The sequence below is a fragment of the Gadus macrocephalus genome, chromosome 21 (assembly GCF_031168955.1).
Source record: "Gadus macrocephalus chromosome 21, ASM3116895v1".
Lineage (NCBI taxonomy): Eukaryota > Metazoa > Chordata > Actinopteri > Gadiformes > Gadidae > Gadus > Gadus macrocephalus.
Genome location: NC_082402.1, coordinates 1,458,857 through 1,475,286, shown reverse-complemented (window position 1 = coordinate 1,475,286; position 16,430 = coordinate 1,458,857). Strand labels below are relative to the sequence as shown.

Below are 16,430 nucleotides of genomic sequence, written 5' to 3'. Positions count from 1 at the left end.
GACGTTAATATTTGCTATAGTTTTAGAAGGCCCGCCCCCAGAAACAAAGCATTTGTTCTCCCTAGCTTTTGATTGGCTACAGGTCTGATGAGGTCCCGCCCCTTCCTGCTCCATCATACATCACAGGGCTCGGACAGACGCCGTTCAGAACAAGATGGAGGTGCTCGTTTATCCGTGAAGATCAGGACTCCTGGGGGAACGGCAAACCTCGTGATAATGGGCTCTATGGTCGCATGAGTCAGGGAGCAGACAATCACCACACACACACACACACACACACACACACACACACACACACACACACACACACACACACACACACACACACACACACACACACACACACACACACACACACACACACACACACACGTGATGAATGTCGCAGGAAGAACGTACTTTAACAGCCTGGATGGCAGCGCGGTGCTTAAAATTAGCTCTGGTCTGAATGCTAATGTAATGTAATCTATTGTGTTCTAATGTAATCTAATGTATTTAAGATATTATCTGCTACATTAACAGAGGCAGGGACACTAGGTTACCCTAAAAGGTCGGGCTGTGTGGAGGTCAACACCTTGGCTGCTCAGGGACATCGACCACAAAGACATCTAAAGAAAGGTACTTTACTGAGGAGTAGACAAAGAAAAGTCGGGTTTCTGGGTTTAGTGTGGTCAGCAGAAGGAGATTCTCATCTCATAAATAATGTCAACAAATCCCTAGAGTACGGATCTAAAAATGATATATAGTTTTATTTATTTATTTCAAATAGTCTTACCTTAAATGTCAGCACAAACATAAAATAAACTAAACCTCTGCTGTGCCTCTTCAGTGAGACCCCTCTCCTCTCCCCCCTCTCCTCTCCCCCCCTCTCCTCCTCGCTCCCTCCCTTGATGTCTAGCAAAGTCATATCTACTGTTCAAACTGACATTCTGCAGCACTTTTGAAGGAACGAAAGGGGACATCTTCAACCGCCACCTCAGAGAAAAAGAGCGGGAAAACGAGAGACGTCGCTAAGCTAAACCGACAAAGAAGAAGAAAACGCAAGCAGAGACAGTCTCCTGAAGTTTTCCCCCCAAAATCCACACGAAGAGTCAAACCCTCAGAAGAGTTTCGGAGAAGATTGTATCAGTAAGATTTGGATCATTTAGTTAAATTAGATTCTTTGCACTCCCACACGTCGTGGCTTAAAACCCTTTGTTGGATCTGAATCAAGGCTGTCTTTCTCATGCCAGATATCTCTGTGGTACTGAAAGCCAATTAAAATGTTTTCTTTTGATATCCCTGAGGGTCAAATCTTACTGATACGGCCATTTAAAAAAAGACAAATGTCAAATCACCTTGTCATCCTGTGTGAACAGAAACGAGAGGAAGACGAACAGCGAACGGGTGATTAGTAGAACTTTGTACAACAAGAGTTTCTTCATCAGAAACACACCATCAAACGTCAAGGCAACACACGGTGAACGCAGTGGGTGGAAGGAGGGCGTGTGATTGAATGTCAGTTGGCCCGCAGTCGATCTGATTCGTGGCGGCCATTTTTAGTTTGTTTTGGTGGGGAAACTCTAGAACTCTCTAGAATCTCTGGGGAAACCATGACGACTCAATGAGATGCGTTCTTAACACTACCTGGCGCAGCCAACGGAAGGCATGGTTCTTCACAGGGCGTCGATGGTCATGGTTTCCAAAGATTCTAGAAGCTTTACCCACGCAATGAACCAAAATGGCCGCTGGGTGAATGGATTGGTGAGGAGAACGCCTACTTGTATTGATGGCATCGTCGCTGTGGCCCCGGCATCCCTCCCGGGTAGGTCCATCCTGGACTCCTACCGTTTACACAAAGCTCTTTGATTTCCATGTCAAGGTTCACGGTTTATATTCAGAAGACGCCTTCATTCAAACTGACTTATAGGGGACTCGAGGCAAAGACGGATAACTGATATATAATTAAAGGATAACAATAAGGGATAACTGATCCATGATTAATGGATAAAAATAAGGGATAACTGATCCATAATAAATAGATAACAAGGGATAACTGATCCATGACGAATAGATAACAATAAGGGATAACTGATCCATAATGAATAGACATCAATAAGGGATAACTGATCCATAATGAATAGACATCAATGAGGGATAACTGATCCATAATGAATAGACATCAATAAGGGATAACTGATCCATAATGAATAGATAACAATAAGGAATAACTGATCCATAATGAATAGACATCAATGAGGGATAACTGATCCATAATGAATAGACATCAATAAGGGATAACTGATCCATAATGAATAGACATCAATAAGGGATAACTGATCCATAATGAATAGACATCAATAAGGGATAACTGATCCATAATGAACGCCGTGCGGTAGCGAGGTCCTGGGTTCCTCTGGACGATGCGAGCGTCGACCAAACCGGCGCCGTAATTAAAAGATCACTCGTCGGTTCTAATCACCTGGAACGAGGCCAAGGGAAGAGGAGACGAGGAATGCACGTTGCGATAAAAAGACCAAACTGGAAGTGAGCAGTGAGGGTGTGTGTGTGTGTGTGTGTGTGTGTGTGTGTGTGTGTGTGTGTGTGTGTGTGTGTGTGTGTGTGTGTGTGTGTGTGTGTGTGTGTGTGTGTGTGTGTGTGTGTGTGTGTGTGTGTGTGTGGGGGGGGGGGGGGGGGGGGGGGGGGGGTCTACCGAGGGAGGGGTCTCTGCCAAGGGAGAGCACGTTGCATGTAACGTCGTTCGCTAACCGCTCCGAATGCTAATTAGCGCCCTGCTCTGCTGTCGCGGCGCTGAAGGCTGGTTGGGGGGGGGGGGGGGGGGGGCAGCAGATGAACCAGCGTCTCCTGGCGGACCCGGGGGACACTGGGCTCTGGGGACCGCGGGGACGACTCCCAGAACACGTTCAATTTGTTACTTTTAATGATCCCGATTCCCCGTTCCTGTAGAACGGGGAGCCAGCGGCCCAGGGCGGGAGCCGACGGCGGAACGGGAGCGGGTTTTCGTTTATTAGACCAGATGCTCCCGGAAGTGTTGCCATGGGGACCTTCTGTCGTCGGGGGTGCGGGACTGTTGGTGAACTCACCTCAGCACTCTTGCGGTTCTGCGGGATCTGTTTGTCGGTGTCCTTGTTGGAGAAGAACCGCGTGCATCCTCGGTTCAGGTACTGAGCGGAGAGAGAACACAGAGTTCAGTTAGTGAGCGGAGAGAGAACACAGAGTTCAGTTACTGAGCGGAGAGAGAACACAGAGTTCAGTTAGAGAGCGGAGAGAGAACACAGAGTTCAGTTAGTGAGCGGAGAGAGAACACAGAGTTCAGTTACTGAGCGGAGAGAGAACACAGAGTTCAGTTAGTGAGCGGAGAGAGAACACAGAGTTCAGTTAGTGAGCGGAGAGAGAACACAGAGTTCAGTTAGTGAGCTGGGAGATCACTGAGTTCAGGTTGTTCTGAACATCAGGTACAACAGCACTCTGAGTCTTTCCTGGATTGTGTTTGCAGACGACACCCCTTCAGAGCGCAGAACACATGATGAGCGCAGAGATCGTTATTTTAATCAGCGGAACATAATAGAAGGCTGGAGAGCAGAGCGAATCCACCGGGCTGCACTGAGCACCAGACACACAGAGACAGAGAGAGGGAAAGATAAAGAGAGACAGAGAGAGAGAGAGACAGAGAGACAGAGAGAGAGAGAGAGAGAGAGACAGAGACAGAGACAAAGAGACAGAGAGAGACAAAGAGAGAGACAGAGCCAGAGAGAGAGTGAGAGTGAGAGAGAAAGAGAGAGAGAGTCAGATCGAGAGCGAGAGCGACACAGAGCCAGAGACAGAGACAGAGAGAGGGTTTCTGATGTATGTGGTGCTCGCTCGCTCGCTCCCCCTCTTGCGGCTGGATTCAGAGGTCCAACAGCAGGAAGTGGATTATCTAACGCACACATTTTCCAGATGGGGCCGGAGATATGCCAAAGGGCTTACTTTAAAAACCCAGGCGTGTGTGACGAGCCATTCTGTGGTGCGGGAGGCTTTAGACTGACGCACACATCGTGATGGGGCTGAGCGCACACACACACACACCCACACACTCACGCTGACACACAGACACCCACACACACTGCTCGTCTGTATTCATGTATTCACGCGCGCCCGCTGAGCTCAGAGCAGGTAGAGACCATCAGCGTGTCTCTGATGGTCCATCTGCTGGGAGGTCACCGCCGAGTACCAGAGGTTAAACACGACGGCGCCACCACGAGATGGAGGCCACGGAGAGCCCACGCTGCCACCCGATTGGTCCACAGCGAGGAGCAGATTGAGTTGGAGATTGAGCTGAGATGAGCAAACGGAGAACGGCTCGGAGAAATATAGAATATTCTGACCGGAGTGTTCTTCTGTCACCGTGACAACGTTCTCTTTTACCTTACAGTCTTTGTACAATGTAATATAATATATAAACCTATATGATCTATCCATCTATCTATCTATCTATCTATCTATCTATCTATCTATAAATAAATCTATATGATGAATTTAAATATGATATATTTTCTGTTGTAAATCATGATTATTATATTGTTTAATGACATTTATACCATAAGTAAGAATGTGTTATATATAATGTATTATATTTCATGAGTATTACATCTATTCTGATACTGTATACCATGATTATCACAATTTCTAATAAAATATAACACTATGATTTTATTAAAACCTTTGGTTTTATGTACTATTCACTGTTAGTTGCTGTGGATAAAGCATTGTAAACAGTGAATACAAGTAACCCTAACCCTGGTGCATCGGGACGCAATCCTTTGGATGACTTGGTTTGTAGTATTGAACCGATGCAGACAGAGTAGAGTTCTGTGGTGGACCAGTACTGACCCCTGGTGGTCACAGAGGAACACACCATTCTGCTTCAGGTTCGTTAAAGGAGCATTTCACCGGTGGAGGCATGAATATGTATTGAAATTGGGTCCTATATGTAGTCGAATAATAAAATAAAATTCTAATTTGGTGCCGTCTTGACCGAGAAAAGGAAGAAAGTGACTTTTTGGCGCTTGTGGATCGAAGACAACAACTCCCACCATGCACCACGATGCACAGCTTCGCTGGCCACTCCCGCTGATCTAGATCTCCGCCTATCGGACACCTCGCTGTTCCATCTACCAAGCTGATACCGAAAGACTGCTTGAAAATCATTTCACACAACATTTCTAGGGAAGAGTATTAGTTGATGAACTCAGTGAATTAGTCCTCGTTTTTATTTCTTTCGAAATGGCGAACTTTGCATGGAGCAATCTTCTTTGTCAGATCAAGTACCTTCCGCCATTGTACCTCAGTTTTATCAACAGCCTCTGTTATCTTAGCTTCAGACGCTGTGGATGTTAGTTTCTGCTGGTGAAGTCCCACCCACTGGCACTGCTCTAATAGGTCTGTAGCGTCAGTGGGTCCCACCCCCTATAGGGGGGTGGGACTAGTGCTTGTAGTCTTACGAGAATCCTCCCCTCTTACACTTCCTATTCACTTCTACGCAAAAATCGTCATATTGCGTCATCTTAAACAGGAAGTGTTGGAGATCGATACGGATCTCTCCAGTCTCTCCAGAAAATAAGGAAATGATGCTAGACCATTCAAAAATATGAGTGGGTTTCTAACGATGCAAAGCTTAATGGAAATGGGTGAAGTTTCCCTTCAATGAGGATAGGTCTGTCATTAGGGAGAGGAAGGGGTCAGAATGTCTGGCTTAACCACAACTAGAGGGTGGCAGGAATACCGCATAGTTATAGTCAGTTATACTGGTCATAGTTAAGACGGTAAAAATGTTAATTGGAATAGATAACATGTTAAACATTTTACTGGGTATAGTTAACGTGTGACTTACTATAGTTCACCTGTGACTGGGTATAGTTAACATGTGACTTGGTAAAGTTCACATGTGACTGGTTGACGTGTTACTGGGTATAGTTAACATGTGACTGGGTATAGTTCACATGTAACTGATAATAGTTAACATGTGACTGGTTAACGTGTTACTGGGTATAGTTAACATGTGACTGGTCAACGTGTTACTGGGTATAGTTAACATGTGACTGGTCAACGTGTTACTGGGTATAGTTAACATGTGACTGGTTAAGGTGTTACTGGGTATAGTTAACATGTGACTGGTTAAGGTGTTACTGGGTATAGTTAACATGTGACTGGTCAACGTGTTACTGGGTATAGTTAACATGTGACTGGGTATGGTTCACATTGAACTGGTAACATGTGTCTGGTTAACATGGGACTGGTCACAGTGATCAGGTGACTGGTAATAGTCAACATGTGTCTGGTTAACATGGGACTGGTCATAGTGATCAGGTGACTGGTAATAGTTAACATGTGTCTGGTTAACATGGGACTGGTCATAGTGATCAGGTGACTGGTAATAGTTAACATGTGTGACTGGTAATAGTCAACATGTGTCTGGTTAACATGGGACTGGTCACAGTGATCAGGTGACTGGTAATAGTTAACATGTGTCTGGTTAACATGGGACTGGTCACAGTGATCAGGTGACTGGTAATAGTCAACATGTGTCTGGTTAACATGGGACTGGTCACAGTGATCAGGTGACTGGTAATAGTCAACATGTGTCTGGTTAACATGGGACTGGTCACAGTGATCAGGTGACTGGTAATAGTTAACATGTGTCTGGTTAACATGTGTCTGGTTAACATGGGACTGGTCGCAGTGATCAGGTGACTGGTAATAGTCAACATGTGTCTGGTTAACATGGGACTGGTCGCAGTGATCAGGTGACTGGTAATAGTTAACATGTGTCTGGTTAACATGGGACTGGTCGCAGTGATCAGGTGACTCACCCTGAAGGAGTCTGGGGAGGTCAGGTGGTACTTCTGGCGGATGTCTTCCGACGCCCCGGCGCAGAGCCGGTAGAAGATGTGGTAGTTCCTCTCCTCCGAGCTCTGCCGGCAGATCCTGGACTTCTCCAGGAGGTAGTGGGACACGAAGCCGCCCACCACCGTGTTCTGGGGACAGGGAGGGGGACCACCGTGAGGAACATCACCCGGACTGGTGCTGGGAGGGGACCCAGCCCGGGGGCGGTGGTTGAGGTCCACCGTGAGGATCATCTCGCACACTGGGCCGGGTTCATTGGTAATGGACTGCATTTGTGTCGCCCTTTTCTTAACCGTGGCCACTCACAGCGCCTCACAGTGCTGCCTCACATTCACCCGTTCATCCCCACCCCGACGGCGGAGTCGGCCCCGCGGGGCGACAGCCAGCTGGTCAGGGGCAGTCAGGGCGAGGCGTCTCGCTCAGGGACACCTCGACACTCTAGCTAGGAGGAGCCGGGGATCGAACCAGCGACCCTCCGGTCACCAGCCGACCCGCTCTGCCTCCTGAGCCCCACGACGCCGCCAGGGTTCACTCGTTCTGCTTCAGAAGGGTTTCATGGTTCCATCCAGTAGAGACGGTACTTTGAGGAACGACCCTCTCTCTCCTAACCGTATTGGATTCGGTTTGAATGTTTTTTTCACATCCACCGCAATTATGTTGCTGTTGTCCCCGGGAGTGACGCATTGATCCACCGACATCTCACTCCAACCAGGGGATTAGATTCACTGAATATTGTTTCTGCAAAAACATCGAGCTTTCCAAATCAAAGCACTTAGAGAACAAAGAGCAGAACAAACCAGGGAACCCTGAAGACCAGACCTATGATAACCAGCTCCACCCTAAACCCCTCCTCCTCCTCCACCACCACCCCCACCTCCACCCCCACCACCCCCCACCTCCCCCCCACCTCCACCTCCTCCACCACCACCCCCACCTCCACCCCCACCCCTCCTCCTTCCTCCACCACCCCCCACCTCCCCCCCACCTCCACCTCCTCCACCACCACCCCCTCCTCCTCCTCCACCCCCACCCCTCCTCCTCCTCCACCACCCTGCCCCCACCTCCACCACCACCCCCACCTCCACCTCCACCTCCACCTCCAGCCTCCAGGCCCAGCCGCTACGCTCTGGACCTGCTCCGTCAATGTCCTCTGAGCACCGTCTGCTTCTCCCTTCAATGATTCACCAGACACGGCTCAGGAGCCTACTCCAACCGACTCTGGGCTACTACAGTTACCACGGTAACGCCAGGGTCGCGCTCTCCTCAGCATGTGAGAAATAACTGAAAGTGTTTCGGGAAAAGACTGAAGAATAAAATAGTGGCCTCGAACACGACCACTAAACCAAACCCATGAACGCCTTTTGGCGGAGTCTGGATTGAAGATCTGATGTGAGGTTGATGGTAACTGCCTGGTCCTGGGACTACACCTTCTGGGTGGAGGTCTGTGTGGACCACACCTTCTGGGTGGAGGTCTGTGTCGACCCCACCTTCTGTGTGGAGGACTGTGTGGACCTTCTGGGTGGAGGTCTGTGTGGACCAGACCTTCTGGGTGGAGGTCTGTGTGGAGGTCTGTGAGTGGACCTTTTGGGTGGAGGTCTGTGTGGAGCGTACCTTCTCGTTGAAGTGGATCTCCACAAACTTCCCGAAGCGGCTGCTGTTGTTGTTGCGGACCGTCTTGGCATTCCCGAAGGCCTCCAGCAGGGGGTTGGCTGAGAGGGAGGAGGAGGAGAGAGGGGGGAGGGGGAGAGAGGGGGGGGGGAGAGGGAGGAGGAGGAGAGAGGGGGGGGGGGGAGGAGGGAGGAGGGGGGAGGAGGGGGGAGGGGAGGAGGAGAGAGGGGGAGGGGGGGGAGGGGGGGGGAGAGGGAGGAGGAGGAGAGAGGGGGGAGGGGGAGAGAGGGGGGGGGGAGAGAAAGGGGGAGGAGAGAGGGGGGGGGAGGAGGGAGGAGGGGGGAGGGGGGAGGAGGGAGAGAGGGGGAGGGGGAAGAGAGGGAGGAGGAGGGAGAGAGGGGGGAGCGAGAAGAGAGGGGGGAGGGGGGAGGAGGAGAGAGGTGTCAGACCACAGGAAGCGAGTGTGGAGCTGGACCAACCATGAGCGGTCCTCACCTTCTACGATCCTCTCGTCGATGTCCTGCCCCGTGCCGTAGGAGGAGGTCAGGTACCTGGCGGGGGAACCAGGGTTCAACATCACCGATAAAGACTGGGATCAACATGAACTCAATGTCATTAGTGGTAACAGACTCATTGTTAATCATTACTAAAGAAGACTGAGGTCTGATCAGCTCCCATTGCATTAGGCCGTTCAGGTCGAGGTAGACCCATCAGGCTGACCTGAGCCTCCCTAGTTCAGCTCAATGTGAGAGGAGGTCATCTAGCTATGGTTCAGGCGTCTTTATTCATTCTGTCACGACGTCTCACCAGGTTAGTAGCTCTACTGGTTAGTTTGGCAGTACGACCTACGGGTTGCACGAGTCATTATGCAGAATGACGTCGCCAGGGGATGTCTGATGTCACTCTGGTGTGTGATGTCACTCTCTGGTGTGTGACGTCACCCTCTGGTGTGTGATGTCACTCTCTGGTGTGTGATGTCACCCTCTGGTGTGTGATGTCATTCTCTGGTGTGTGTGTGAGGTCACTCTGTGGTGTGTGTGATGTCACTCTCTGGTATGTGTGATTTTACTCTCTGGTGTGTGATGTCTCTCTGGTGTGTGATGTCACTCTCTGGTGTGTGATGTCACTCTCTGGTGTGTGATGTCACTCTCTGGTGTGTGATGTCACTCTCTGGTGTGTGTGTGTGATGTCACTCTCTGGTGTGTGATGTCACTCTCTGGTGTGTGATGTCACTCTGTGGTGTGTGATGTAACTCTCTGGTGTGTGATGTCACTCTCTGGTGTGTGATGTCACTCTCTGGTGTGTGTGTGTGTGTGTGTGTGATGTCACTCTCTGGTGTGTGTGTGTGTGTGTGTGTGATGTCACTCTCTGGTGTGTGATGTCACTCTCTGGTGTGTGATGTCACTCTCTGGTGTGTGTGTGTGATGTCACTCTCTGGTGTGTGATGTCACTCTCTGGTGTGTGATGTCACTCTCTGGTGTGTGATGTCACTCTCTGGTGTGTGATGTCACTCTCTGGTGTGTGATGTCACTCTCGGGTGTGTGAAGTCACTCTCTGGTGTGTGATGTCACTCTCTGGTGTGTGTGATGTCACTCTCTGGTGTGTGATGTCACTCTCTGGTTTGTGATGTCACTCTCGGGTGTGTGATGTCACTCTCTGGTGTGTGATGTCACACTGACCTGAGCACGAACTTGGTGTTCTCCGTCTTCCCGGCGCCAGACTCTCCGGAGACGATGATCGACTGACTCATCTTCAGCACCTTCATGTCCCGGTACGCCTTGTCAGCTGAGAGAGAGGGAGGGGGGGGGGGGGGGGGGGAGAGAGAGGGAGAAAAGAGAGACAGAGAGAGAGGAGGGAGAGATCAGGGAGGGAGGGAGACAGAGAGGGAGAGAGACATCACGGAGGTAGAGAAGGAGAGAGGGAGGGAGGGAGGGAGAGAGGGAAGGAGGGAGAGAGGGAGGTAGACAGAGAGAGAGGGAGGGAGACAGAGAGAGAGGGAGGGAGGGAGACAGAGAGAGGGAGGGAGACAGAGAGAGAGAGGGAGACAGAGAGAGAATATAACAGGCTGTTTTGTGTGGACATCGTCAGCAGTAAGGATGAGATTAAACTTTTAAATTCCCTCTATTCTCCCCTCACTACCGGGCCCATTACTACTGGTGAGTCCAGCTCCACCACTGGGCCCACACTGCCCCCTGGTGGAGCTCTGAGTCCAGCTCCACCACTGGGCCCACACCGCCCCCTGGTGGAGCTCTGAGTGCAGCTCCACCACTGGGCCCACACCGCCCCCTGGTGGAGCTCTGAGTGCAGCTCCACTACTGGGCCCACACCGCCCCCTGGTGGAACTCTGAGTCCAGGTCTACCACAATGTTATTATCAGCGGTACGAAAAACATCCTCCTGAGTGAATGTACGCGTGAGTGATGCTGGGTCTCCGTGGCAACGTACCGATGGCGTACACGTGAGGAGGCAGGGTGCCTAGCGACCGGCCCAGGTACTTCTTCATGGAGTCGGCCGAGTACAGCTTGGGGATGTCCACGTACGGGTTCACCGCGATCAGGATGTTGGCCACGAACGTCTGGGAGACCGGGTTTAATGATACCGTTACCGCCAGGCCCAGAGATGCTGGGGTCAAACCCAGAGGAACATCGTCTAGCCCCTACCTGCTCCTTAACGACCTGTCTCTGTACTGTCTAACCCCTACCTGCTCCTTAATGACCTGTCTCTGTACTGTCTAACCCCTACCTGCTCCTTAATGACCTGTCTCTGTACTGTCTAACCCCTACCTGCTCCTTAATGATCTGTCTCTGTACTGTCTAACCCCTACCTGCTCCTTAATGACCTGTCTCTGTACTGTCTAACCCCTACCTGCTCCTTAATGATCTGTCTCTGTACTGTCTAACCCCCTACCTGCTCCTTAATGACCCGTCTCTGTACTGTCTAACCCCTACCTGCTCCTTAATGACCTGTCTCTGTACTGTCTAACCCCTACCTGCTCCTTAACGACCTGTCTCTGTACTGTCTAACCCCTACCTGCTCCTTAATGACCTGTCTCTGTACTGTCTAACCCCTACCCGCTCCTTAATGACCTGTCTCTGTACTGTCTAACCCCTACCTGCTCCTTAATGACCTGTCTCTGTACTGTCTAACCCCTACCTGCTCCTTAATGACCTGTCTCTGTACTGTCTAACCCCTACCTGCTCCTTAACGACCTGTCTCTGTACTGTCTAACCCCTACCTGCTCCTTAACGACCTGTCTCTGTACTGTCTAACCCCTGCCTGCTCCTTAATGACCTGTCTCTGTACTGTCTAACCCCTACCTGCTCCTTAATGACCTGTCTCTGTACTGTCTAACCCCTACCTGCTCCTTAATGACCTGTCTCTGTACTGTCTAACCCCCTACCTGCTCCTTAATGACCTGTCTCTGTACTGCCTAAGCCCTACCTGCTCCTTAATGACCTGTCTCTGTACTGTCTAGCCCCTACCTGCTCCTTAATGACCTGTCCCTGTACTGTCTAACCCCTACCTGCTCCTTAATGACCTGTCTCTGTACTGTCTAACCCCTACCTGCTCCTTAATGACCTGTCTCTGTACTGTCTAACCCCTACCTGCTCCTTAACGACCTGTCTCTGTACTGTCTAACCCCTACCTGCTCCTTAACGACCTGTCTCTGTACTGTCTAACCCCTGCCTGCTCCTTAATGACCTGTCTCTGTACTGTCTAACCCCTACCTGCTCCTTAATGACCTGTCTCTGTACTGTCTAACCCCTACCTGCTCCTTAATGACCTGTCTCTGTACTGTCTAACCCCCTACCTGCTCCTTAATGACCTGTCTCTGTACTGCCTAAGCCCTACCTGCTCCTTAATGACCTGTCTCTGTACTGTCTAGCCCCTACCTGCTCCTTAATGACCTGTCCCTGTACTGTCTAACCCCTACCTGCTCCTTAATGACCTGTCTCTGTACTGTCTAACCCCTACCTGCTCCTTAATGACCTGTCTCTGTACTGTCTAACCCCTACCTGCTCCTTAATGACCTGTCTCTGTACTGTCTAACCCCTACCTGCTCCTTAATGACCTGTCTCTGTACTGTCTAACCCCTACCTGCTCCTTAATGACCTGTCTCTGTACTGTCTAACCCCTACCTGCTCCTTAATGAGTAATTTAAAATAGTAGATCTTAAATAGAACTGGGCAGCCCCCAGTAGAACCAGTAGAATGCTGTAGTTGTGCTGGGCAGCTGCCAATATAAACAGTAGAATTTGTGGAATCCTAAACTTTTCAAGCAAGACCATGACCTCCACACCTTAACCAGTTAAACCCAGTTTAGCTAAACTAACCAGCAGTATATCATGTTCTACTCACGTAGATTTTGTCCTTGCTGTATCTCACGCGGACGTTGTTCAGTAGAGTTGCCTCATTCAAGTACATCAAGGAACCTGGGGACGGACGGACGGACGGACGGACGGACGGAGACACACACACACACACACACACACACGGTAAAAAACATTGATGACCGCGAGGGGGTGAAGGTGAAAGGTCAGGATGAGGTCAACGGTCAGGGTGGAGGTCAAAGGTCAGGGTGAGGTCGGGTAGCACTCACAGTTGTCCTCCACATGTTTGTTGACGTCGTCCTCCGCCGAGAACACCTGGTTGACCGGAGCCAGGAAGGTCTGCCGGGACACAGGAAGTGACAAGACGCAGACAGGAAGTGAGGAACAAGTTAACGTGTCCCTCTGTTTGTCCCTCTGTTTGTTTGAGTGACAGCCGGAGAGTCTGCCACGCCGCAGCAGAAGGACTCGCTGGTTTGAGCGCGGTGCTCGTAAGTCTGTGATTTTATATCGCGGTTAATTTAATTATCTACAGAATGTTCGACATATTTATGTATAATTGGCTGATTCATTAATTCCCAGATTGGCTGCCGTGCGGTCCCCCCCTTCAATGTAAAGCGTCTTTGGGGACTTGAGAAGTGCTATATAAATTCAATAAATATTATTATTATTATATTTCGGCAGCCTACTAAAACGTCTGCTCTGAAGACGTGTGGAACGGTGTCTCCAACGCACGGCTGGCAGGACTTTGTGTATTTCCCATGATGCATTAGCGACTGTTCGGTTCAACAGGTTCAGGTTTAAGGACACATGGGGGGGGGGGGGGGGGGGGGGTGCGAGGGAGGTCATGAGAAAAATGAGAATATTTGTTTATTTTCTTTCGTAGGAGCAGAAAGGTTCATCGAGTTGCATCCTGGGAAATCACCCACTGATGGGAGGTTCTGCGTGTTGGTGTGTGTGTGTTGGTGTGTGTGTGTGCGTGTTGGTGTGTGTGCGTGCTACTAGTTCCCTCCACACTGGTGACCTCTGACCTCTATCGATGTGACCTGCAATCACGTCCCTGCCTCGCTGCCGTCATCACGTTTACATACATTTGCCTTCCGCCAGATCACACACACACGCACGAAGAGTGAGGTTGCTTCAGATGGTGAGCCCATGTGATGACATCACCCGTTCTGGTCTGGGTTCTCAGCCCAAACAGGCAGGGTTCCCCCGGCCCTGGTGCCTCTCTCTCTCTCTCTCTCTCTCTCTCTCTCTCTCTCTCTCTCTCTCTCTCTCTCTCTCTCTCTCTCTCTCTCTCTCTCATCTCTCTCTCTCTCTCTCTCTCTCTCTCTCTCTCTCTCTCTCTCTCTCTCTCTCTCTCTCTCTCTCTCTCTCTCTCTCTCTCTCTCTCTCTCTCTCTCTCCCTCCTCCCTCCCTCCCTCCCTCCCTCCCTCCCTCCCCATGTGTTTCTGTTTTTGCCAGCCTCACAATCTGTGTGTGTGTGTCTCCCCTCCCCTCCCCTCCCCCCCTCCCTGTTGAGTCAGTCGTTGGATCAGTAGCTGGCACCAGCCGCCTCAGAGAGACAGAGCTAACATTGTTTTACCGCCCAGACCGGCGGAAATAACCCCTCATCTCTGACGGAGACGTATGTCCTGGCTCTGTGTGCGCCGGCCCCGGGCCCCGCACTCAGAGCACACGTTGAACAACAAACGCTGGATGATTCTCCAGGACGGATGGGCCGTCCACCAGGACGCGGGCCAGCCGGTCGGGGCCGGTGTTTACTGAGCCAGCGGTAAACACGATGAGTGCCGACTGAGTGGAACCCTCGCCGGGCCACGGGGGTTCTGGGGAAGGATTAGGGGGACGGACGCGCACGCCCGCAGGCCGGCAGGCAAACACTCACTTCCATTAAAGGCTTAGTGCTGAGTGGGGCAGGTGGAGGGAGAGGGGAGGAGGGGGCAGAGGGGTGGTGGAGGAGGGAGAGGGGGGGGGGGGCAGAGAGGTGGTGGAGGAGGGAGACGGGGGGCAGAGAGGTGGTGGAGGAGGGAGACAGGGGGCAGAGGGGTGGTGGAGGAGGGAGACGGGGGGCAGAGGGGTGGAGGGAGAGGGGGGGGGGGGAAGAGGGGTGGAGGTGATGGGAGACGGTGGTCTGGGGCTGAGGACTGGGCTGATACTTGGAGATACTGGAGGGATACTGGGAGGGATACTGGGGGGGATACTGGGGGGGATACTGGGAGGGATACTGGGAGGGATACTGGGAGGGATACTGGGGGCTTGTCCTCAGACCACCGGACAGAGAAAGGCCCTGAGATGAAGACTCAATGAAGAGGTATGGCGGACATGAGGGATTGAGGAAGAGGACCAGGACCCCAGAGGCTCTGGTCCAGGTCCCAGATCTGCAGGGAGCTCCGATCACAGGGCTGGCTTTGGCACTAGAGAGAGTCTGGTGAATCTAAAGTAAAGATGTGAACTGCGAGTGTGAATCCCCGGTTTCAGCCGAGGCAGCCGTCGGCTGCCCCCAGAGACCCCCCCCCCTCCAGGAACAGCAGCTCTGAGCGGCTCCATGGTTCAGCTCGCTGCGCTAATGGGCTCTGGGAGGGCTGACCTCGCACGTGTGCATTTTGTTCCCGTGTGTGAGCGTGTGCGAGTCTGCGTGTGTGTGCCTTTGTGTGCGCCTTTGTGGGAGTATATGTGCATGAGCGTGTGTGTGTGTGTTCACGTGTGAGTGCGTGTGTGTGCGAGTGTATGCAGTGTGCCCGTGTGTGCGCATGTCCTGAGTGTGTGCGTGCACTTTTTGTGCGTTCGTGTCCTACCTTTCCCTCCTTCAGTGGCTCCATGGTCAGGCTGTGTGTGTGTGTGTGTGTGTGTGTGTGTGTGTGTGTGTGTGTGTGTGTGTGTGTGTGTGTGTGTGTGTGTGTTGTGTGTGTGTGTGTGTGTGTGTGTGTGTACCTTGCCCCCCTTCAGTGGCTCTATGGTCAGGCTGTCGGCTCCGATGTCCACGATGGTCCCCAGCTGGAAGCCGTCGGCCGCGTGCGGCGCCCACACCGGCTTACCGTCCTCCATCGCGCTTCCCGAGGGCGGGGCTGGAACACACAACACCACCCTTTACACCACCCCTTGAACACACGACACCACCCTTTACACCACCCCTTGAACACACGACACCACCCTTTACACCACCCGTTAAACACACGACACCACCCTTTACACCACCCGCTGAACACACAACACCACCCTTTACACCACCCGCTGAACACACGACACCACCCTTTACACCACCCGCTGAACACACGACACCACCCTTTACACCACCCGCTGAACACACGACACCACCCTTTACACCACCCTTTAAACACACGACACCACCCTTTACACCACCCGCTGAACACACGACACCACCCTTTACAACCACCCGCTGAACACACGACACCACCCTTTACACCACCCCCTTGAACACACGACACCACCCTTTACACCACCCCTTGAACACACGACACCACCCTTTACACCACCCGCTGAACACACGACACCACCCTTTACACCACCCCTTGAACACACGACACCACCCTTTACACCACCCGCCAAAGGCTCCGATCAGAGGATCAACCGGCTCCTGAAGGAGCAGGGGG

At 51.6% G+C, this 16,430-nt stretch overlaps 1 protein-coding gene across 1 annotated transcript in view; it reads right to left on the bottom strand.

Annotated features, from left to right (window-relative positions):
* The window catches only part of myo6a (myosin VIa), a 58,328-nt gene that overhangs the window by 30,601 nt on the left and 11,297 nt on the right, over positions 1-16,430 (bottom strand). The window contains exons 2-10 of the mRNA XM_060042379.1: positions 15,751-15,884; positions 13,092-13,161; positions 12,851-12,924; positions 10,938-11,067; positions 10,173-10,278; positions 8,989-9,044; positions 8,497-8,594; positions 6,852-7,016; positions 2,909-3,164 (exon numbers count right to left, since the gene is read on the bottom strand). Coding sequence (XP_059898362.1) covers positions 2,909-3,164; positions 6,852-7,016; positions 8,497-8,594; positions 8,989-9,044; positions 10,173-10,278; positions 10,938-11,067; positions 12,851-12,924; positions 13,092-13,161; positions 15,751-15,864 — 1,069 coding nt within the window. The 5' untranslated portion in view covers positions 15,865-15,884. The remainder of the gene's footprint in view (positions 1-2,908; positions 3,165-6,851; positions 7,017-8,496; positions 8,595-8,988; positions 9,045-10,172; positions 10,279-10,937; positions 11,068-12,850; positions 12,925-13,091; positions 13,162-15,750; positions 15,885-16,430) is intronic.